Source organism: Peromyscus maniculatus, chromosome 1 (assembly GCF_049852395.1).
Source record: "Peromyscus maniculatus bairdii isolate BWxNUB_F1_BW_parent chromosome 1, HU_Pman_BW_mat_3.1, whole genome shotgun sequence".
Lineage (NCBI taxonomy): Eukaryota > Metazoa > Chordata > Mammalia > Rodentia > Cricetidae > Peromyscus > Peromyscus maniculatus.
This window is the reverse complement of record NC_134852.1, coordinates 211,958,779-211,983,919: the sequence shown is the minus strand read 5'-3', so window position 1 is coordinate 211,983,919 and position 25,141 is coordinate 211,958,779. Positions and strand designations below refer to the sequence as shown.

At 40.3% G+C, this 25,141-nt stretch overlaps 1 protein-coding gene across 5 annotated transcripts in view; it reads right to left on the bottom strand.

Annotated features, from left to right (window-relative positions):
• Ccdc172 (coiled-coil domain containing 172) overlaps positions 1-25,141 on the bottom strand; it is a 114,428-nt gene that overhangs the window by 79,110 nt on the left and 10,177 nt on the right. For 3 of the 5 annotated variants that reach the window (XM_015997184.3, XM_076563394.1, XM_076563393.1), the window contains exons 3-4: positions 18,808-18,924; positions 17,332-17,497 (exon numbers count right to left, since the gene is read on the bottom strand). In XM_015997184.3, the coding sequence (XP_015852670.1) occupies positions 17,332-17,497; positions 18,808-18,924 (283 nt within the window). The remainder of the gene's footprint in view (positions 1-17,331; positions 17,498-18,807; positions 18,925-25,141) is intronic. The other 2 variants (XM_076563395.1, XM_076563396.1) reach the window with 1 other exon arrangement.

Sequence of the window (25,141 nt, the reverse complement as noted above, 5' to 3'; positions counted from 1 at the left end):
AACCATGAAGATCAGATTCAGGGATATCTTTCTGAAGAGAAAAGGGGGGGGGGTATAGTATAGAAATATTTGGATAAAAAGGTAGATTGTTGAGTCTACTTTTGAACTAAAAAACAACTACTAGTCTCAAATATTTTACATTGGTATGGATTTTTGTATAATGAACAAATTTAAAGTTATTTTTATTAGAAAATACTCAATATATGTTTCTACTCTTGTTTAAGATATTTTCATATATTAATACAAAATTTAAGGTTTTTTTGTTCACACGCACACACACATTTCTGTAGTGGTATTGTGTTCCCCAAAATATTGTGTACTCTAATAAATTTATCTGGGGTCAGAGAACAGACAGCCACTAGATACAAAGGCTAGAAAATGGTGGCACTCACACCTTTAATCCTAGCATTCCAGAGATAGAAATCCCTCTGGATCTCTGTGAGTTCAAGGCCACATTGGAAATAGCCAAGCATGGTGACACACGCCTTTAATCCCAGAAAGCCAGCCTTTAATCCCAGGGAGTGGTGATAGAAAGCAAAAAGATATATAAGGCGTGAGGACCAGAAACTAGAAGATTTTGGCTGGTTAAGCATTCAGGCTTTTGAGCAGCAGTTCAGCTGAGAGCCATTGGGATGAGGACACAGAAGCATCCAGTCTGAGGAGACAAGACCAGCTGAGGATCCGGCGAGGTGAGATAGCTGTGGCTTGTTCTGTCTCTCTGATCTTCCAGTATTCACCCCAATATCTGGCTCCGGGTTTGATTTTATTAATAAGAACTTTTAAGATTCCTGCTACACATTTCTACTCTTGTTGAAGGTATTGTACCTATGCAGCTTATTTAATAATGTAATGTAAATTTCAGTCCTTGAAAGTTATTATTACAAACTACTTAGGATAACTAAGAAACACACGCTAGTCCTTAGTCATGTAACAATGAAATTTGTGGCCATGTTAGGTGTATTTTCAAGGTCAAACAGAGATATATTTTAAATAGACAGATGGTGTTCAAACATTTCAGAGATTGACAGAATATGGCATTTAAGATGTTTTAATAACTTAAGGCTTTTCATGACAGTAAGACATGTCTGCTCCTGGCAGTACCAATTTACTTCAAAAAAGGATGATAGGCATTGAAGACACTCCATTATGGAGTTTGCTTTTATTGTGGCAAAACCAGTCATTTGGGCAAGAAACTGCCCTTGCCTCAACTGCTTACAGTATGCTGTCCAAATCGGAAGAGCAGGACACAAAAGAAGGCAACTGTTGAACTTTTCCAAGACAAGGTAGGACAGTCCTTCAAAATTCCTGCTTCACAAACCAGTCTGTCAGATACTCTAGGCCTGTAGGCCAAATACAGATGCCCAACATTACAGAGGAACCTTGGGTGACCATACAGGCAGCCAGATCTCTTTGTCATTTCTATAGTTTTGGAAGTTTCTTGCTCTGCACTTCCTGTTTACTCAAGTAATATTATATCCTTCTCAGGTCTTTGGGGGTTGAAGACTAGATAGTTATAGTTTTCCTTGTTACCAAATTTAAAAAAACTTACAAAAGAGATATAAAGTTTATAAAGGTTGAGAGACATAAAAGCTTAAGTTGTTTATTTAAGAAAATGTTTTGAGGTCTAAAAAGATAAGTTTAGGTTGGTAATACAAGTTATGATAAAAAATCATTTAGGTATAAAACTGTGGACTAAGATAGAATAGATAATATAGTACTTTCTCTGAATTTGCCAAATACATATGGACTAAATGTTATAAATGTAATTCTTACTTGATAATTATTCTTCCCTTTTTATTTAGACAAAAAGGGAGAAATATTTGCAGAATATCTGTACACTCTGTGAAGATGTGTGGTGTGATTAGTCTAATAAAAAGCCAGATGGCCAATAGCTAGGCAGGAGGTAGAGGTGGGACTTCTGAGCAGAGAGAAAGGAAGTCAGAGGGATAAATCTAGGCTTGTAGGAGATGCGAGGAGATGCAGGACAAGAGGGATGTGCAGGAAGAGAGGTTAACAGCCATGAGCCACATGACAGAACATAGATTAATATAAACGGGTTAAGTTATAAGAGCTAGTGGGATAAGCCTAAGCTAAGGCCAAGCTTTCATAATTAGTAATAAGTCTCTGGGTCACTATTTGGGAGATGGCTGGTGGGACACAGAAAGACTCATTACACCTATGTTTTATTCTTTTTTTAATGAGCTCCTCCAAGTTCTATCATATAGATATACCTTGTTTGGGCATTCAGCAGCTGACAAAGTTTGGAGTTGCTTACACTTTGGGGCTACTATGATTGGTGCTTCTGTGAACACATTTGTACAAGTTTTTATGTGGCTCCTGTTTAGTTCTCTTAAAAGCCTAGGATAGAATTGTTAATCCACCCATTCTTAGGATGGATATTTTGAGGAATCACCTGTCTCCTAAAGCAGTTGCATACCACATTCCTTCAGCAATGATGAAGTTTTCAGTATCTCTGTATCCTTGCCAGCTCTACCACGGGTCCTTACAGCCATGCTTATGCTATTTTGTTGCAGTTTTGATTAGCACTTCCCTGATGTTGAGTTTGATTTGGCCATTCCTCTATCTTTTGGTGTATGTCTACATAAATACTTTGTCCATTTAAATTGGGTTATCTTTCCAGTATTTGTAAGAGTTGTCATATTCTGGCTACCACTCTTATCAGATGTATGATTTGTAAATAGTTTCTCCAATTAGTGGGTCTTTTCCCATTGTAGATAACATCCTTTAAAGAAGTCTAAATTATCTATACTTTGTATGCATATCACAATAATGCCTCTACTCAAGGTATTCTGTTTTAAGTGCTCTGTCTCTCTGGTTCTCAAGTTTAGGATTTTGGTCCATCATAAGTGACTTTTTGTACAGTATCAGAGCTGCCCAGTATTAATACTGGCAGAAACTATTCTTTCCCAATGAATTATGTTGACATTATAATCACAAATCAGCTAACCATAAAAGAAATTACTTCTTGGATTTAATTAAATTTAATTGATCTACATGACCATCTCTTACCAATGCCACATTATCTTTATTACTTTACTTCTTCAGAAGTTTATAATTGGGAAGTTTGAATCTTTTCTCATCAATATCAGTGTCAGTTTGCTGATTATTTCTCAGGTATCAAGCTAATTTTGATACATTGAATACATTCCTAAGTATTTTAGTTTTTCAACATTATTATAATAGATTTTTCTTTTAAATTTTTAAAAAATTATTTATTGTGTATGTGAGTACTGACATGAATGTGTGTGTGGTGTGTGCCTGCAGAGATCAGAGGAGGCTAGCTGATCCCTGAAACTGGAGTTACAGATGGCTGTGAACCACCTGTGGGTGCTGGGGACAACTTGAATCCTCTACAGGAGCAACAAGTGTCTTAAGCACTGGGCCATCACTCCAGCCCTATAAGTAGCATTGTCTTAAATGCACTCGAAATGACTCAGTCTTGCATGCTGCACTTACACCCTGCAGCTCTGCTGAGCTTGCTGGCTCCGGGAGCTTTCCCTGGCTTCCTTGGGATCCATAGAGAGGTTAGACTGCCAGTGGAGGTACTACCTCAGAGAAACAGTCTTGGAGAGGACAGGTTTCTTCTGGCTCTCAGCTTCAGAGGTTTTAGTCCAAAGCCTTCCAGCTCTACTTCTCTTGGGCCCACCATGGAACAGAATATTGAGGTGGGGTGTAACATGGTAGAACTTCCTCATGGAAGCCAGAAAGTAGATAGGAAAAAATACATCCCCACACGGTCTACTTCCTCCAACTAGATCCTAATTCCCACTAGCCCAACCAGCTATGACTTCATGATCTAATTATCTCTTAGTACATCAGGAGCTGGGGACCAGGCCTTCAACACATTTCACACTTGAACCGTAACACAAGCTCTTTCAATTTTTAACTTCTTCCTGTCTCATGTGCATGCCTTCTATCTGCTTTCTTACTTGACTCTTACTTGACTCCCTGGCTAAAATCACCAGTACTGTGTTAAGGAGTCATGACTAGTGTGGCACACTTACTTTGTTCTTAGTGGGAAACGTTTCTTCTCTTACCATTAAGAGTAACATCTGCTTTGTGTTTTTCATAAATACCCTTTAGGCTGAGGAAAGTCCCCTTCTAGCTTTAGTTGACTAGATGTTTTATCAGTAAAGGGCACTGGATCTCACCAATTATTTTTCTACATTTGCTTATTTTTCAATACTGTCCATTTAGCTCCCCATTATACTCATGTCCCTGACTACTCTTAACATGTATTGAGACAGTTTTCGTTTTTTTCTTCTAATTACATCATCTCTGTCATTTCTGTTTACATGTTTGCTGATTCAATGGCCTCAGTGCTGTAAGTTATTACCCTCGCTTGATAACATGTCTAGCGGTTTTCATACTGCACATCACACATTTTGTTTGCAATATCATTGAATGCTTGAGTTTTGCTTTTTTTTTTTTTAAGATTTATTTATTTATTATGTATACAGTATTCTGCATGTGTCCCTGCAGGCCAGAAGAGGGCACCAGATCTCATTACAAGTGGTTGAGCCACCATGTGGTTGCTGGAAATTGAACTCAGGACCTCTGGAAGAGCAGTTGGTGCTCTTAACCACTGAGCCATCTCTCCAACCCAAGTTTTGCTTTCTTCTTCTAAGGCTTGCTGATGTTTGTATTAATGAAAAGGTAAAGTGCTTTTGGGTCAGAGTCAGGCATTGTTTATAATATTTTTATAGGGTGAGTCTATGAGAACATTTAGTCTTAGTCTATTTTTAGTGTTTCTTTCAAATTTATTTTATATTTATGTGTAAAAGTCTTTTCATTTATGTGTATATGTGCACTATACATGTTCCTGGTGCTTCCCATAGTCAAAATAGGGCATTGAATCTTCTGGAACTGGAGTTATAGATGATCGTGAGCTACCACATAGGAACTGGGAACTAAACTAAGTTCTCTGCAACAACAAGGGCCCTTAACCACTGAGCCATCACTCCAGCCCTCACCCTAGGTTAACTCAATCTAACTTTATCAAGTAGGGCTTTCTATTTAATAGAAATTTTCTATTGTGACTTCGTGGCATATCAACACCTCCTTATTCCATGTCACTGCTCAAAACTGCTGACTTTACCATTTCCTGGAACAACTTCTGTCCTTCTTGGAAGGTTTCCTCCATGTAAGGACCAGTTAAAAATCCTTCACATGAGTACAGGTTAAATTTTGCTCTCCATTTCAGTGTAAGTTTCTTCTCTTCATGGACCTGTCCTGTAAGTTCTAGCCTCATTGGCCTCCTTGAGCGCCTATCTTCAAGCCAGCCAACCACTTTGCATTGCATAAGTTCTTCCACTCTGTGCAACTAAAAACTGCATCCTTACTGAAAGCAGAGCAAAAATGAAGCTGTGCTAATATGTTTCTTCTCTCCACTGGATCACAACCCTGAATCATTTCTTGTTCTGAATATCTAAAGTTAATGTTTTCACATTTTTTCCAGTCATCCAGTTGTTTGTGGTAGGAGGGAATTCACGAGTGGAAGCCATCCACACAACCTTCTTATCACCCTCTCACCGATCTCTCTTCTATACCACATTGCAAGCTCCTGAAAACATGACCTGGGCTTTGGCCATCTTTAAACTTCAGTTCTTATTTCTGGCATAGTATATTCAGAGCACATAATAGGTCCACAAGAAAGCATGTGGAACTTAATTTAATGGATCATATAATTGCCTTTAACTATTTGTTTCTAGCCAAGATAGATGGCTCAGAGGTTAAGAACATTTGTTCTTCCAGAGGACCTAGGTTTGGTTCCCAGCATCCACATGGCAGCTCATGACCACCTGTAACTCCAGTTCCAGGGATCTGACTTCTGACTCTTCTGGCTCCTGAGCACATGTGGTGCACAGACACTTAGGCATCAACACACAAAATAAAAGAACTGTATTTTTAAAATAATTGTTTCTGTTCATGAAATAAGTAAAATTTCTATGAAAAGAAAATCAACAACCTCACTCTGCTCCTTTCATAAATGGGAGGAGAAAAGAAAGATGCTAATGGTTAAATAATGACTCCAGGACCCACATGACCCTGAAGACAGAGGAAAGATACGGCATCGTACTCAGGATTACCAAACAAAACAGCTTGTAACACTTGGCAAGAATCATGGAGAAATTTTGGACTGAAGTATTCCTGAGACAGAGGATGTGTTGTTTTCAGTCCCCAATCTCTAGGCTAAATAATTTAAAGATTTATATACTTATTTTGTTTCCAGCAAAAAATTAGGTGTGAGGAAATATACACAACAAGGCACACAGAAAGAAAGATCTGGTGCAATACAGGGGCCTTGGGAGACTGAAACCCAGTCTCACCTTGATTGACACAGGTTTTAAGGGTCGCTGGGGGGGGTGTCTTCCTCTTCCCTTCATTTAGGATTAGTCAGTTTGAACACAGACAGGTGGCTGATAGGTCCACAGTTTTCGGGTAAGCATGCCCTGGTGTGGTCTCAAACATACTCAACAGGCCCCCAGCAGGGGAGCTCCACTGACAGGACAAACCTGCTTCAGTCTCAGGTCAGAAGGGTGAGGAAAAACGACCCACCTCCACAGCTCACCTCTTTATATCTAGCCATGGCTCCTCTCTCTTGAAGACTGATTCTTAAAGGACAAAGAAAACAAATGTACTGTCTTCCAACAAAGCTTACAAAAATGAAAGAACTGAACCTGTGTTTTAGGTAAGCTGTCCTCTCCTTTTTCTGCTGCCTCCTTTTTAATTTTATATTTTAATTTACAGATTTACTGGGGTACAACTGATAGAGTAATCACTTTTAGTTTCTTCCTCAGCCTCAAAGTCCAAGGCTTCCATCAACAGTTATATTGTTTTTGTTTTCGTTTTGTTGTTGTTGTTGGGTTTTTTTGTGTGGGCGTGGGGGGGGTGTTGTGGTTAAGATTTTGAAATAGGGTCTCACTATGTAGCATTGGCTAGCCTGAAACTTGCTGTGTAGACCAAGTTGGTTTCAAGCTCACAAAGTTCTACCTGCCTCTTTCTACTGAGTACTGGAATTAAAAGTGTATACCACCAAGCCAGGCTAATAACTAGGTTTTAAGGCTATAAATATTAAAACAAACTAAGAGAAGCAAAATTCATCCTCATCTTTTAACAAGAGTGCTTTCCCATATACCCATTGCAAATCATTAATAGACTAACTAATAACAGATTAATTATTAGGCAAGGTCAAAATGAAATACATATCTTATTTTCTATCCAGGAAGAGCTAATTCAACAATTGAGAGAAGTGAACACAAGAAATACTCTGAGAAAAATATTATGATAATCATGGAAGTTATTATTCTGAAAGAAAATGATGAATCATCAATCTATAAATTTTCAAATGCTTAAAATAAATATACTTTCACAAGTATATATACTCAAATATGAATTATTCCACATTCCTAATTACTCAGGCCCCAAATGCTGGCCTCCACACCTCTTTTCTATCACATGGATCAACACTGTTGATACTCTGCTGCTACAATCCGTATCTGACCGCAACATCTCTTGCCTAGATCCCTGCTGCTCTCTCCCGTTCACTCTACATCTCCTTGTTTGGGATTTTACTTCTCTTAAGAATGCTTTCAGCTATCACAATGATTTGTTTGTCTGTCAGTCCGTCCGTCCATATGTCTGTCTATCTACCTACCTATCTATCTTATGTGCATGTGTGTGCACCATGTGTAGGCATGCATGCCCTCAGAGGCCAAAGGTGTTGGATCCCTGGAACTAGAATTACAGGTGGCTGTGGTCTTCCAAGATTTGCGCAGATTCCAGAGGTGTTTCTAGGGACCATGCATGTGGCAGTGGAAGCAGAGAAAGGAACTATTCAACTCTGAGTAGAGAAAAGAGACACCAGAGCAGGTTTCACTTCCATTTGTCTTTGGGCTTGTCAGGGTCTGCTCTTCCATTCCTGCTTTTAATTTGTGCCACCACATCTGTTACCCTGACACTTGCCTCTCACAACTCTTCTAGCTACCCTTGGCTGCCTCTGCTTTTATCTTCCTTTTGTCCTGTAACAGTGATGAGCCAGACAAGTGCACTGAGATTTGAATAATCCCCATTTTTACCCTTCATGGCTGTTATTATATCCTTCTACTCAAGTGTCTCTTTTCTCTGTCAGACATCTTCCTTGTTTTACTACTATTTGTGAGTGTGCATGTACATGTGTGTGTGGGGGGGGGGGTGTCCACATGTGTGCATGTGTGTTGAGGCTAGAGAACAACCAGAGAAAGTATTATTCACAATTTTTTTTGTAAAATCACTATAGTGTTCACAGGCACAAACATACATTAATCTCACTTATAAAGATTCCATTTTTTTTTCATTTTCCAGATTTTATTTTCTGTTAATTTGACAAAAGCAGTAAATTTTAATTGTTGAGACTTTACCAGTGGGGTTGAATTCTGAAACACCAGTTTCTTTGCCTTCCCAAGATTAAAAAATTTTAAATAAAATAATGTCAAATAGAATTTATTAACATATTAGAAGACTACAAGATCATAGTAAGGTTAATACCAGAACATTTGTTAATAAAATCCACTACTCTAATAAATTCGTCAGGGGCTCTCTACTGGAGGCCACACCGGTACTAGGGACCCCAGGTAAGACACTGCCCACCACCTTCTAATACCCTTCCGCCCCACCCAGCAGTCCCCTACAGCACCTCCTTCCCTGGGCTCCATATTCCGGCCCATAACTACCAGCAGAAGACTCTCACTTTACCAGAAGCCATGCTGGTACTAGGAACCCAAGAGCCTGCCCAGCAGTCCCCAGCAGCACCTCCTCCCTCCCCCCGGCTCGTATCTGGGCCCACAACCCAGCAGAAGACTCCTGCTCTACTGGAGGCCACAAAGGTATTAGGAACCCCAGAAGACACCCACTCTACTGGAGGCCATGCTGGTATTAGGAACCCCAGTGACCACATAGGTATCCAGAACCCTAGAAGTCAGGCCAGTTCACAGAACCCTAGAACCCCAGAAGCAAAGCAAGCACCCCAAGCCCCAGAGGCCAAGCAGACTACCAAAACACCAGCAGAGACACACTACTGGACCTGAAGACTGCTGGTCACCAGAACCACAGGCCACCCAGGCCAGAAGACCAGAGAGGAAAAAGAAAGCAAGGGTGACAACATCCAGAAAGCATCCATCCAACAAAAATAAACTCAGAAGTCAGCACCTAAATTGAAAATAACCCCAAACCCAGATCATAAAAACAGCATCAACAACACGCAGGGCAAGATGGCACCATCAGAGCCCAGCTATCCTACTACAGCAAGCCCTGGGTATTCCAACACAGTAGAAGCACAAAAAAATGACCCTAAATCCAATCTTATGAAGATGACAGAGGCCCTTAAAGAGGAAGTGAACAAATCCCTTAAAGAAATCCAGGAAACACAAACAAACAGGTGAAGAAAATGAATTCAACTTTTCAAGACCTGAAAATGGAAACAGAAGCAATAAAGAAAGCACAAACTGAGGGAATCTTGGAGATGGAAAATATAGATAAGTGAACAGGAACTACATATGCAAGATCACCAACAGAATATAAGAGATGGAAGAGAGACTCTAAGGAATAGAAGATATGATAGATCCAGAAAATCTGGAGCACTATGAAAATACCAAACCTAAGAATGATAGGAATAGAAGAAGGAGAAGAATATAGCTCAAGGGCCCAGAATTTTATTCCTTTTCTTTTTATGAAGAGATTTTTCTATTCATTTTACATATCAACCACGGATTCCCCTGTCCTCCCTCCTCCCACGCCCAGCCTTCACCCTCCCAACATCCCCCCATTCCCACCTTCACCAAGGCAAGGTCTCCCCTGGGGAGTCAGCAGAGCCTGGTACATTCAGTTGAGGCAGGTACAGTCCCTTCCTCCCTGCGCTAAGGCTGAGCAAAGTGTCTCAGCCTAGGCATTAGGTTCCAAAAAGCCGGCTCATACACTGAGGACAGTTGTTTTGCAGAAAATATTTTTAACAAAATCATAGAAGAAAACTTTCCTAACCTAAAGAAGGAGATGCCAATAAAGGTTCACAAAGTTTACAGAAAAAAATAGATTGGAAAAGAAAAGAAAGTCTGTAGCATGAGTCTTAAAGAGTCTTATTAATAAAACAAACCTGAGCCAGTTATTGGGGTGAAGCTGGAAGATCAGAGAACCAGAATAAGCCACAGCTACCTCACCTCGCCAGATCCTCAGCTGATCCTGTTACTCCAGACTGGAGTCTGAGTCCTCATCCAGAATGAATCTCAGCTGAACTGCTGCTCCAAAGCCTGAAAGCTTAACCAGCCAAGTGCTTCTAGTTTCTGGTCTGCTAGGATTAAAGGTGTGTGTTACCACTGCCTATCCTAAGTATTTAGTGGCTATTCTGTTCTCTGACTCCAGATAAGTTTATTAAGGTACACAATATTATGGGGAACACAATACCACCACAAATGTCACCTGGCCACATAATAATCAAAACACTAAAGATACAGAACAAAGAAAATATTAAAAGCTGCAAGGGAAAAAGGCCAAAAACATACAATGGCAGACCTATTAGATTACACCTGACTTCTCAATGGAGACTCAAAAGGCCAGAAGGGCCTGGTAAGATGTTTTCCAGACTCTAAGAGACCATAGATGCCAGGTCAGAATACTATACCCAGAAAAGCTTTCAATCACTATACATGAGAAAATAAGATGTTCCATGACAAAGTCAAATTATAACAGCATCTAGCCACAATCTAGCCCTACAGAAGGTGCTAGAAGGAAAACTAAGGATATTAGTTAATATCCCAACCTAAGGAGGTTAACTACACCCATGAAAACACAGGAAATAAATAATCTCATACCAGCAAAATCAAAAGAAGGAACACGGACACACACACACACACACACACACACACACTGCCACCACCACCACCACCACCACCAAAATAACAGGAATTAACAATCATTGGTTATTAATATTCTCAGTATTAATGGATTAAATTCACCAATAAAAATTAGTGGGCTAACATAATGGATGTGAAAACAGGATCCATCCTTTTGATGCATACAAGAAACACACTTCAACATCAAAGACAGATATTATCTCAGAGTAAAGGGTTGGAAAAAGATATTCCAAGCAAATGGACCCAAGAAGCAAGCTGGTATAGCAATTCTAGTATCTAACAAAATAGACTTCTAACCAAAACTAATCAAAACTAATCAAAAGAGATGGACATACTCGTCAAAGAAAAAAAATCAACCAAAATGGAGTCTCAATTCTGAACATCTATGCCCTAAGCACAAGGCACCCAAGTGCATAAAATGAATATTACTAGAGCTAAAGTCAGACACCGACCCTCACACATTGATAGGAGGCTTCAATATCACACTCTCACCAATGGGCAGATAATCCAGACAAAAACTAACAGATAAATACTGGAACTAACAGATGTTATGAACCAAATGGATCTAGCAGATTTCTACAAAACATTTCACCCAAACACAAAAGAATATACTTTCTTCTCAGCCCTGAAAGAATATTTTCTAAAAGTGACCACATACTTGGTCACAAAGTCAGTCTCAACAGGTAAAAGAAAACTGAAATTACCCCCTGCATCTTATCAGACCACCATGGGACAAAGCTGAATTTCAACAACAGCAGAAACAGCAGAAAGCCTACAAAGTCATAAAAATTGAATGACTCTCTACTAAATGACTACAGGGACAAGGAATTAAAAAAAAAAAAAGAAAGATATTAAAGGCTTCCTAGAACTCAATGAGAATGAAAACACAATGAAACAAAACTTATGGGACACAATGAAAGCAGTGCTACATATGAAGTCCACAGTACTAAGTATCTTCATAAAGAATTTAGTGAGATCTTATACTAGCAACAGCACACCTGAAGTCTCTAGAGCAAAAAGAAGCAAATGCACCCTAGAGACGTAGATGGCGGGACATAATCACACTGAGGGCTGACATCAGTAAAAGAGAACAATGCAAAGAATCAATAAAACAAAGAGTTGGTTCTTTGAGAAAATCAGCAAGATAGACAAACCCTTATCCAAACTAACCAAAAGGCCATACTTCAAAAATCTGCACTCCACAAAATCAGAAAATCTTAAAGAAATGGACAAATTTCTTGATAGATACCAGCTACCAAAGTTAAATTAAGATGAAATAAACTATTTAAATAGACCTATAACCATCAAGGAAACAGAAATAGTCATTAAAATACTTCCACCCCAAAAAATCCCAGAGCCAGATGGTTTTAGCACAGAATTCTACCAGACTTTCAAATAAGAGCTAGTACCAATGCTCCTCAAATTATTCCACAAAATATAAACAGAAGGAATATTACCAAATTCATTTATGAGGCCAGAATGACTCTGATACCAAAACCACACTCTAACAAAGAAAGAGAATTATAGACCAGTATTCCTCATGAATATTGATGCAAAAATACTCAAATAAAATACCTGCAAAACAATTCAGGAATGTATCAAAAAGATCTTCCACCATGATCAAGCAGGATGCCTGAGATACAGAGATGGATCAACACATATGATAAATCTGTCAATGTAATCCACCATATAAACAACTGAAAGAAAAAATGCAAAATCATCTCATTAGATGCCAAAAAAGCCTTTGACAAAAGCCAACACCCCTTCATCATAAAAATATTAGAGATATAAGGGAAAAAAACAAACATAATGAAGGCAATTTACAGCATGCATACAGCTAACATCAAAGTAAATAGAAAGTCAAAGAAATTCTAAATTCTAAATTCTAAAATCAGGAACAAGACAAGGCTGTCCACTCTTTCCATATCTATTCAGTATAGGACTTGAAGTTCTAGCTAGCAATAAGACAACTCAAGGAGATCAAGGGGATAGAAATTGGAAAGGAAGAAGTCAAAATATCTTTATTTGCAGATGGTTGATAGAATACATAAGCGACCCCCAAAATTCTACCAGGGAACTCCTACAGCTGATAAACACCATTAGCAAAGTGGCAGGATACAAGATTAACCAAAAAAAAAAAAAAAAAAGTAGCCATCCTATACACAATCAACGAACTGGCTGAGAAAGAAAGCAAGTGAAAGACCTGTATGACAAGAACTTCAAGTCTTTGAAGAAAGAAATTGGAGAAGATATCAGAAGATGGAAAGATCTCCCATGCTCATGGATAGGTAAGATTAACATAGTAAAAATGGCAATCTTACCAAAAGCACTCTACAGATTCAATGCATTCCCCATCAAAATCCCAACACAATTCTTTACAGACCTTGAAAGAACAATACTCAACTTCATATGGAAAAACAAAAAACCCAGGACAGCCAAAACAATCCTGTACAATAAAGGAACTTCTGGAGGTATCACCATGCCTGATTTCAAGCTCTAATCCAGAACTACAGCAATAAAACCCACATGGTATTTGCATAAAAAACTAACAGGCGGCCGGGCGGTGGTGGCACATGCCTTTAATCCCAGGGGGATCTCTGTGAGTTCCAGGCCAGCCTGGGCTACCAAATGAGTTCCAGGAAAGGCACAAAGCTACACAGGGAAACCTTGTCTTGAATAACCAAAAAACAAAAAACAAAACAACAACAACAAAAACCTGACAGGTGGATCAATAGATTCAAATTGAAGACCCAGAAATAAATCCACACACCTGTTGACACCTGATCTTTGACAAAGAAACCAAATTGTACCTGGAAAAAAGAAAGCATCTTCAACAACTGGTGCTGTTAAAACTGGATGTCAACATGTAGAAAAATGCAAATAGATCCCTATCTATCATCCTGCTCAATCTTCAAGTCCAAGTGATGAAAGATTCCAACATAAATACAGATACACTGAACCCGATAGAAGAGAAACTAGAAAACAGCCTTGAACACATTGGCACAGGAGACAAATTCCTGAACAGAACCAATAGTACTGACACTAAGATTGACAATTAGTAAATGGGACCTCATGAAACTGAAAAGCTTCTGTAAGGCAAAGGACATTGTCAACAGGACATCCAACAGAAGACTGATTTCCAAAATATATAAAGAACTCAAGAAACTAGACATCAAAAAACCAAATAATCCAATTTAAAAATGGGGTACAGATCTAAACAGAGAATTCTCAACAGAAGAATCTCAAATGGCAGAGAAACACTTAAAGAAATGTTCAGCATCCTTAGCCTCCAGGGAAATGCTAATCAAAATGACTCTGAGTTTCCATTTGAATGGCTGTTTGAATGGCTAAGATAAACAACACAAGTGACAGCTTATACTGGTGAGGATGTGGAGCAAGGGAACACTCCTCCATTGCTGATGGAGTTCAAACTTGTGCAATCAATCTACCTCAAGACCCATCTATAGCATCCTTGGGCACATACACAAAGGATGCTTAATCATACCACAAGGACACCTGCTCAACAATGTTCACAGAAGCTTTATTTGTAACAGCCAGAACCTAGAAACAACCAAGATGCCCCTCAACTTAAGAATGGATAAAGAAATGTGTTACATTTACACAATGTTATTACTCCGCTGCTAAAAACAATGACATCATGAAATTTCCAGGCAAATGGAAGGAAAAAGAAAAAATCATCCTGACTGAGGTAACCCAGACACAGAAAAACAAATATGCTATGCGCCCACTCATAACTGGACATTAACTGTAAAGTAAACGAGGACCATGCTACAACCCACACACCCAGAAAGGCTAGGTAACAACAAGGGATGCTTGGATCTCCCTGGAAGGGGAAATAGATTTCTTTGGTGGTCTGGGAGAGGTTGGGGATGGGAACATGAGGGATCAGGTGTGGGGAGTGTAGGGTGAGAGTACTGAAAGAGAAAATTAGAAATTGGGGCATTTTGGGGTGAGGTAGAAACCTAGAGCAAGGGAAACTCCTAACCTACAAGTATGTCCCAACTAAGACTCCTAGAAAGATGGTATATGTAGCCTGAACTGGCCATCAACTGCATCAAAACCAGGCAAGACTTCCAGTGGAGGGAGTGGAAAATCAACCCAGCCAAATAACCTACAACCTGTCCTGCCTATGGGATGTGCTGGGGTAAGAGTGGCAGAGATTGTGGGAATGGCCAACCAATGACTGGTCCAGGCTGAGACCCCTGCCATGAGAGTGAGCCCACCGCTGACAGTGTCTGGAGCACCAGGACCCAGAGGCTGGATGGCCCAGAGACCAAACATGACTGGCAGGGAAAAAAGTCAATGTAATGATGCCTAAAAGCATTCTGCTATACTCTTAGTATGGAGCCTAGCCCAATTGTCATTAGAGAGGCTCCATCCAGCAATTGATGCAAACAGATGCAGAGCCCCACAGCCAAACATCAGGTGGAGCTTGGAGAACCCTGCAGAAGAGGGGAAGGAATGATTGTAGGAGTCAAAGGGGTCAAGGACACCATAAGAAAACCCCCAAAATCAACTCACATGGGCTCATAGGGACTGAACCGACAAGCAGGGAGCCTGCATGGGACTGGCGTAGGCCCTCTGCATGTATGGGACAGTTGTGTAGCTTGGTCTTCTTATGGGACTCCGAACAGTGGGAGCAGGGACTACCTCTAACTCTTCTGCTTGCTTTTGACACCCTATTCCTCATACTAGGTTACCCTGTCCAGCCTTAATAGGAGGGGAAGTGTTTAGTCTTACTGCAATTTGACATGCCATGTTTTGTCGATAACCATGGGAGGCCTGCTCTTTTCTGAATAGAAAGGGGAGAGGAGTTGATGAGGGAAGCTGAAGAGGGGAGGTGGGAAGAGGAACTGGGAAGAGAGGAGGAAGGGGAAACTATGGTCAGGGCAAATGAATGAATGAATGAATGAATGAATGAATGAATGAATGAATGAGAGGAGGACATACATGATCATTAAAGAAAGGGAAGCTGACTAGAAAGGGGGGCCATGGAAGGAGAGAGAGAGAGAGAGAGAGAGAGAGAGAGAGAGAGAGAGAGAGAGAGAGAGCGAGAGAGCAAATATCTCCAGTCTGACATGATTAGTAATAAAGCTCTAGAAGAAGGGACATTATCTAATGTCATTCCTAGTATTCATTAGCATTCTTAAAAGCATTCACCAATAAAACTACATTTTAAAGATGGAATGAATATTGGAAAACCAAGAGAGTTATCACTAGGTGTAGCATACACAGTTATACACTGGAAACAACAAAATCAAGCTTATGTTAGGAAATCTGAATGCAGAAGAAGGTACTTTACCTGTAGACAGACCATAATCATGAGAAAACTCAATGGGGAAACCCACTTAAAATATAGTGATACTTAGAGAAATAGTAAAAGCAAAAGTCAAGACAATTGAAATACTTTTTATGTTTTTTTCTCTGCGTGTATGTGTGTATGTGCAGGTACATGCACACTGTGCCATGTACATGGTAGTCAAAAGACATCTTGTAAGAGTTGGTTCCATAGGTCCCAGAGGTCAGAGTCAGGACCTCAGATTTGGTAACAAACACCTTAAGCGGCTGAGCCATCTGCTGCCCATGTTTAGTTTTCTGACAGGAAGACTCGAGATTAGGAAGACATCAGTTCTTCCCAAGTTCAAATTAAAATACAAGAAACCAAGTTCCCGCTGCACTAGAGCCTCTGGGGCCTGGGAACAGGTGTGTTTTTGACATTCCCTGTTTCTACGTGTATTAAAGTCCCGTTATTTTTCTAAACAGCTCCTTCATTCCCCTCTCTTTGGGAATTGCTTTAATTCATTATCTTATCACTGATTCCAAGAACATGCATTCAGATATTCCTGAGATGACACCCTCTACCCCTTTCTACCCTTAAATCCCACTATATAGGGTTGATGAGAAAATGCAGGTCACAGCAGCAGCTCTAACTTATCACATGGCTTATACATTTGTTTCTTACACCTTTAAATTTCATATTCCTGGGACCTAGAACAGTGCCTAACAGTTACATGACATAGGAAACAGCCATTCATGTCAGATAGATGATCAAGCACTCAGTTCACAATGTACTTCTGAAGATTTTGAAATTTATATTCACCATGGCAGTATACACTCACTAAATGAGTTAACTGAGTAATGATGGAATTTACCTTAATACAGAAAATACATTCATTCAAAATGACTCACTGTAACTGCGCATGGTGGTGCACATCTGCAAACCTCCACACTTAGAGAACTGGGACAGAAGGATCACACCAAGACTGAGGCCAGCCTGAAACACACATTAAGTTCCAAGGCAGTTTGTGCTACATAGTAAGACCCTGTCTCAAAAACAAACAAGCGAACAAGCAAACAGCACTGTACATTCATTAACAACAAACAATTGAGGTGCTCGTGTCCGTACCTCCTCTCAAAACATTTGCCTGCTTTTCCAAGTCAGCAGTTTCCATCTTGATATTTTCTTTCATCAGAATATCTCTTTTCTTGGTTATCTCATACTCATCATTGAAGTCTGTAATTTCCTTAATAAATTTTTCCTCTTCCTCTGTTGCTTTTTTCTTTGTGGCCTCCTGAGAAGCAGAAATGAGTGACCAAATACACATACTGGTTGCAAATTCTTCACTGACTTAAATGCAACAATTTGGAGTTACCAGCCAAAGTAACCTCAGTTCTGTTCCCTGCATCACCACAAACCTGCTGGGCTGACCACCAAAGTGTGTTTAAAGATGGAGGCAGTCATACAACAATTTCCATGTGGAAGTTTTATCCTTACACATCTGGGAGAATTAGTGAAGTAGAAATTCTGACATTTCCCATTATGGTTGTGTCTGTGAATTTACTTTAGAATCATATGTGCTACTTTGTCAATATAATGTACAATTTAGGTGGAGGAGTAATAGTGAATGTGAAAATTACAACCTTTACTCAAAGGAACAATGGCTGCTTTATATGGAAAAACAAACTGATTATCTGAAGGCAAATTATGCAATCATTTCAAAGTTAGTTCTAAATAAGCTTTTATGTTGTGAATCAAATATCCACAGGGCATGAAAATATGAATTCAAACCTTTGGACAGTGCAGAAGTCTAATTTCCTGACAGCACTAGAAACATAATTCTTCTGTATTATTATTTTTTTGGCTGGCATGCCAACTCTGTGGAATCACTTTTAGAAGCTGGTCATGTCATGAGCTGTATTTTTTATTGTTACATATATCTCATGTACTTTTTCCGTTTATTTATTTACTCATTGTGTGTGTGTGAGTGTGGGTATGCACACGCCATGGCATTCATGTGAAGGTCAGAGGACAACTCGCAGGAGTCAGGTCTCCCTTTCCACCATGTTGGTTCCGGGGACAGAAAGGTCATCAGACTTGGTGGAAAGCGCCTTCACCCACTGAGCCCTCTTGCTGGCCCAAATGTATTTCTTTGAAATGTCAACTTATGACTTATGACTAGTCACGTCTCCAAACTGGTCTACACTCATAACTACCACTCAGCTTGCTGGCTTTGACTTAAGATAAAAAGACAAACAATACATTTTCACCCATGCCCATAAATATGCCTAAAAGTATAAGCCTCTCTGTTTTTCAGGAGCATTAAGACTAGGTCTCAACACCATTGTGAATCAAAGCAGTAGCATTCTTTCTCTTAGGCTCATTAGAACTGCAAATAATTCCTGTGTCATATCCTTGCCAGCACAACTCTTTCAAACTGTATTACTCTCCCGGTCAGCTTTAAACAGCCCTTAGTATTTTTTATTTGAACAGTACTGTCAGCTGATATGCGTACAGATAATTTTCTCAAAGTAAAGCTGTGTATATTTAAATGCCTCTGACATGGTTACTGACTTCGATGTTTCTAGGTGGCTAGAGACTTACGAAGGCTTGGAGCAGTGTATCCCTTTGGTTCATAATTTCACTGCACTGTCTCTCTAAGGCATTTTCATGGGTTTTCAAAAGCTCTAAAAGGAATGATTTTTCAGAAAACTGCTGAACCTTCAAAAGAAAAATACAGAAATCAGAATGAAGCAAATGAATACATGTTTTAGGGGCTCAGTTAATTGAACAGGTATGTAATTGTATATATAAGACTTTTTCTGTAAAATCTTCAAGACACAATATTAAATTTACATTCAATGTCTTCCTGTATGCAGTGTTAAAAGTGACTCACAGCAGTAAGTTTACAGCATCCTTCCCTAGCACAACCACAGGCTCCTCATGGGCACGGTTCATTTATTTTCCTCACCACATTCAGCATAGTTCTTAGCTAAGTACTGAAGCATCTGACTATCCACACTGAAATTCACTTCTGGACAGCTTGCTGTAAGGAACAGGCTTCTTGTCTCACAATTTATAATGAATGAGTCAATCACTGAAAAATAGGATAAAATCTACAGCCTAAACCCAGTCTTGTGACTACAGCTATATGAAATAAGACATAAATTTGGTTAACTATCCCAAGTGTATTTTGAGAACACGGTCTTCTTATTTTATCTATTTATGGGGAGATGGGGTCTCTTATTTTCAGAGACTCAGCACTGGATAGCAGTGGTAGCACTGGTAAGCTGCTGAGGGCCAACAGAGTGAGATCCACCCAGCCCCTTTTAGGCACTCAGCCAACAGATTTCTTTCTTTCTTGTGGTGATATTGTGTTTCCCAAAATATTGTGCACCCTAATAAACTTATCTGGGGTCAGAAGACAGAACAGCCACTAGATACAGAGGCCAGAAAATGGTGGCACACACACCTTTAATCCTAGCATTCCAGAGGCAGAAATCCCTCTGGATCTCTGTGAGTTCAAGGCCACACTGGAAACAGCCAGGCATGGTAACAAGAACCTTTAATCCCAGGAAGTGATGGCAGGAAGCAGAAAGGTATATAAGGTGTGAAAAACAGGAACTAGAGGCTTTTAAGCTTTTAGGCTTTTGAGCAGCACAGTTCAGCTGAGACCCATTTGGATGAGGACTCAGAGGCTATCAGTCTGAGGAAACAGGATCAGCTGAGGAATTGGCAAGGTGAGGTGGCTGGCTGTTCTGCTTCTCTGATCTTTCAGCGTTCACCCCAATACCTGGCTCCAGGTTTGTTTTTATTAATAAGACCTTTTAAGATTCATGCTACCCTTCCTTCCTTCTCCCTTCCCTTCCCTTCCCTTCCCCCCTCCCTTCCCCTTCTCCCTTCCCTTCCCTTCCCTTCCCCCCTCCTCTTCCCCTCCCATCCCCTCTTCTCTCTTTCCCTTCCTCCCTTCCTTCCTTCCTTCCTTCCTTCCTTCCTTCCTTCCTTCCTTCCTTCCTTCCTTCCTTCCTTCCTTCCTTCCTTCCGTCTTTTCTATTGAGAGCTGCTGGTAGCAAAAGACCATGGAGTATACAGCAAGTGACAACTAGAGTTCAGAAGGCCAACCTATCAGAACTAAGGGTTCTGTTTGAGGAAACCATCACACAAACCATTATGGGATTATTGCCTTTTGAATGAACTGGCTGTCTCTTGTAAACTTCTTATGCAATAACAGCTGTGATTCTCCCCATTTCCGTGCATTTCCATGTAATGTATACATGTAATCTCATGACTGCATCTCAATCTTATGGGCACACATAATTGTGGATAATCTAGAAGATGGTTTCTTACTTAACTGTACAATTTTTATGAATAGAAACACACTAAAATATGCTTCATACTAGATCTATTGTTCCATGTGGACTGCAGATACTTAGAGGTTTTACTCTCCATTCTTAGCCACGGACAAAGTAAGGTCCTCATAGAACTTTCACAGAGTGGAATTGCAGGTGCCTGGCTTTGTTAAATCAAAACTCTTCAGAAGAATTATAGTGAACCAGAAGTGATAGTGCAGGTGTCTGGCCTTGGTATATCTCAGTCCTTCAAGAGATCAATAGCACCTATGTTGCCCTAAGCTTCCTCCACCAGCACCTCCCCTCTATAATTCAAATAACAATTAACGCTTTGTATTTATTTCTACACCAGTTTTTTTAAAATGCAAGATGTTAAGCTCAGTAGACTAATCATGTGTAGGTCCTGAGATTCAGGTGATTAACAGAAAAAGGCTGTTAACTGACTAACCATGTCTGGATATTAATCACACAAAATAGTACACATACTCCTTGCCTTTTCCTTAAATCACTCATTGGTTTAATTTCTTTCCTTGTAGCCCTTGCAACTATCTCTTCAAGAGACAGCCAGAACTTTTCACAACCTACAGCTGTTGTCAGTCACCAGTGAAGTTGATCAAGTCTTTGCTAAGTATGACTCTTATCAGAATACTTGTCTGTGGTGGTATTGTGTTCCCCCAAAGTATTGTGTACCCTAAGAAACTTATCTGGGGTCAGAGAACAGAAAAGCCACTAGATACTTAGGCTAGAAAATGTTGGCACTCAAGCCTTTAATCCTAGCATTCCAGAGGCAGAAATCCATATGTTTAAGGATATAGCCAAGCTTGGTGACTCATGCCTTTAATCCCAGAAAGTGAGCCTTTAATCCCAGGGAGTGGTGGTAGAAAGTAGAGAGGTATATAAGGTGTGAGGACCAGAAACTAGAAGCATTTGGCTGGTTAAACTTTTAGGCTTTGAGCAGCACAGTTCAGCTGAGATTCATTCTGGATGAGGACTCAGAGGCCTCCAGTCTGAGGAAACAAGACCAGCTGAGGAATTAGTGAGGCGAGGTGAGGAAGCTGTGGCTTGTTTTGCTTCTCTGACCTTCCAGCATTCACCCCAATACCTGGCTCCAGGTTTGATTATATTAATAAGAACATTTTAAGATTCCTGCTACACTTGTCCCTGAGAGTTTACTTTGTAGTTTGTACTAACAAGTTGTTAAGAATGGATATGTGTATGTGTGTGTGTGTGTGTGTGTGTGTGTGTGTGTGTACATATATATACACATACGTACACACACACATATGCTTGGGGGAAACAAGAAGACAGAAAGATGGAAAGAACTAGATAGACAGGAGAGAACAACAGAAGGGACTGAGAGGAGCTAAGTATGAGAACAGAAAAGCAACTGTGTAGATAGAATGGATTTAGAAGAATAAAGTGAATGGACTAAAGAATTCAATGTGCTTAGATTCATTCAATGTCCCTCAGATTAGAATCCTCAGCTGGTTGTTAGACTCTTCCATGGACTCTGGGAGAAAACAATACAGGCTGGACCTTTTATTGGTTTTGGTATTTTTCTTTTTGTTTTTGTTTTTGTTTGTTTGTTTGTTTGTTTTTAAAGACAAAGCTTCTTTGTGTACAGCCCTAGCTGTCCTGGAACTTGTTTGTTTGTTTGTTTGTTTGTTTGTTTTTTAAGACAAAGCTTCTTTGTGTACAGCCCTGGCTGTCCTGGAACTTGTTTGGTAGACCAGGTTGGCCTGGAACTCACAGAAATCTGCCTGCCTCTGCCTCCCAAGTGCTGGGATTAAAGGCGTGTGCCACCATTACCTGGCCAACAGATTTCTTACAAACAGGATCAGAGACATTTCCCCCTTCCTCCCTACAGAACTCACTTTTAAATTTTCATACCCCATTTTATTTCAAAGAACAAATGATTTCATAAGCACTGATATTAGGTAGAAACTGTTGTTTCATTTGGACTTTTAAAATGGCACCTTCTGAGACATGAATTTAATATCAGAATGAAAGTCAGTGAAATGGATGCTAGGCTGAAAACAGTTTTTCTACAGTGTTCGGTACTGGCCCTCATGAGAATGTATCACCTCCAGTTTAGGGGCTGTTCTCATCTCTACAGAGAAAAGAAAAATGACATAAATTCAACTGCAATTGCAGAAAGCAAGATTTATATTAGTTATAAGAACTTCCTCAAGGTGAGAGACAGGTTGTGAAATCTCTGTCCCAGAAGATATTGAATAGTAAAGAGCCTGGAACAGTCTATTCCAGAGGCAAAGGGTTGGCTTCAAAGACATTTTGAAATATTATAGCTACTAAGTCCTAGAAATACTGGCATTTAGAAAAAATAGCTTTAGTAAAATAGAAACATGATCTTCCATTTATATAAGGCCACAGCACAGTTGCCCCAACCCAGTCCTAGTGCAGTTCCCATCCACCACACAATGAGAAAGACACCAACAGAGAAAGATGGAGATGTGCAATTTGCATGACCAAAGGTATGAGGGTAACAAATGAGAAGGATCTTGTGTCTGCAATGCAGAACAGAAAGTGTGTTTCCCAGACTTCAGGATCACATGCAAGGCAACAGGGAAGAAAGGGGAAGGATCCCAACTTCTCCTCCACTTGTTTAGTGTAAGAACATGACACTCCAGGGCTGCTTCAGGATTATTATACAGATGACAATAATATAAAGTCTACAAGTTTAAGATTTATTTACAAAGGATGTGTAATTAATTATGAGCAAGTATGGAGCTAAAATCCAGGTCTTCCAACATCCTTCATGCTATATCATGACATAAAATGGAAATGCTAAAGCTATTTCAAGGTAATTCTGGCAATAGGAAGGACTTCAGCACCCCTGAAGTAAAAGTTAGAGTATGGAAGTTCTAGAGACATTAGAAAAACTACCAAACAAGGTCCTCCTGTGTCCAGAACACAGAACCTCACTGTGGATAGTAGCCAGAGCTGCGCAGAAATGCTTCAGACCCACACGTGAGGCATGAGTATGTCCAGCCACTTGACACTATAGTATCCCATACAGAGATCCTGTTTAAAAACTGTGGGATTGAGTTACCAAAATAATAAATAAAAATTGCAGATGAATCTCGCCGGGTGGTAGTGGCACATGCCTTTAATCCCAGCACTCGGAGGCAGAGCCAGGCAGATTTCTGTGAGTTCAAGGCCAGCCTGGTCTATAGAGCAAGAGCTAGGACAGACACCAAAACTGCACAGAGAAACCCTGTCTCGAAAAGTACCCCCCCCCAAAAAAAATGCAGATGAATCTCATGTTTTCACTAAGTACTCTAGAGTGGTATGCACGCCTCCTGCAGGCCAGGGGCCGATCAGCTGTTTTAAGGCACTTCAAATAGTGTGTCCTCTAGAATCGAATTCTTGACCTCTGTTTGTTTCCATATTGATTCCCAGAACCCACAGGGTAGGAGGAGAAAAACCAACTGCACAAAGCTGTCCTCTGACCTCCACACACCCACACCCACCACACCTCCCATCCACGTGCTCTCTCTCTCTCTCTTTCACACACACACACACACACACACACACACACACACACACACACACACACTCACACAGTTGCCCACAACCACATGATCTCTCTCACACACATACCTCCCCACTCCCATATGTATTCTCTCTCTCTCTTTCTCTCTCTCTCTCTCACACACACACACACACACACACACACACACACACACTTTTTAAAAAGCTAACAACAAGTGAGGGAAAAAGCACAACAGAGAATGTGGGAGACGTGGAAAGTCACCCGCCATCAGGAAGGGGAAAGATGGACTTCCAACATGCTACTTCACAGCACTAAGGTCATGAGTGGGTCAAGGTTTCAGGCCGCAGAGGAGACTGAAGATGAGTAACCCGTCTCCACACTTTATGGAACTAAAGGGACAAGCGGTTGTTCCTGCCCGGTTTTGTTTTCAGAGGCAACAGCTCTCATGGCCTCTCCCCAGGAAGCAGGGAATTATTCTTCCTGCTCTCTCCATTATCCCAACTACTTTCTTAAGCTGCTTTCCAAGTCTGTGTGGCTTGAACACCAGGCCACTGATGGGACCATTTTAGTGGCTCTTCTAACACAACCCTGCCTACACTGGGGATCAAAAGCAGAGGCCACTCACAGAATCACTGACTGCCTGGGAGATTCCTTAGCTCTGCTTTGTTACAAGGTAACAGACAAGAGGGAGCAATGGAAACCACCTTAGAATGCAAACTATGCTGTAAGAAATTCCCCCCCACAGCAAGTTTGCACTGACACACCGACGTGCCCTAGGCAGCTTGAGCCATTTAATTTAAAGTGAACAGAAACTAAAGATGTGATTGACTCTGTCTCCTCAACTGCCCAGGATCTCAAGACTGAATGCAATATAAAGAAAGGGCTGGAGAGTTCCCAATGGCAGGGATACAATTTTCTCTTTCTCATCTCTATCTTCTGACTGAAAATGAAAATATCTGCATTAAGCCTTAATGTTTCATTCTAGACTCAAACTGCCAAGTTCTGTCAGAAAATGCTGCTTTGCAGCCTCTCCCTTGTTAGTCCTGCCTCTTCTTCCTTGTCCAGTCCCCTGGGC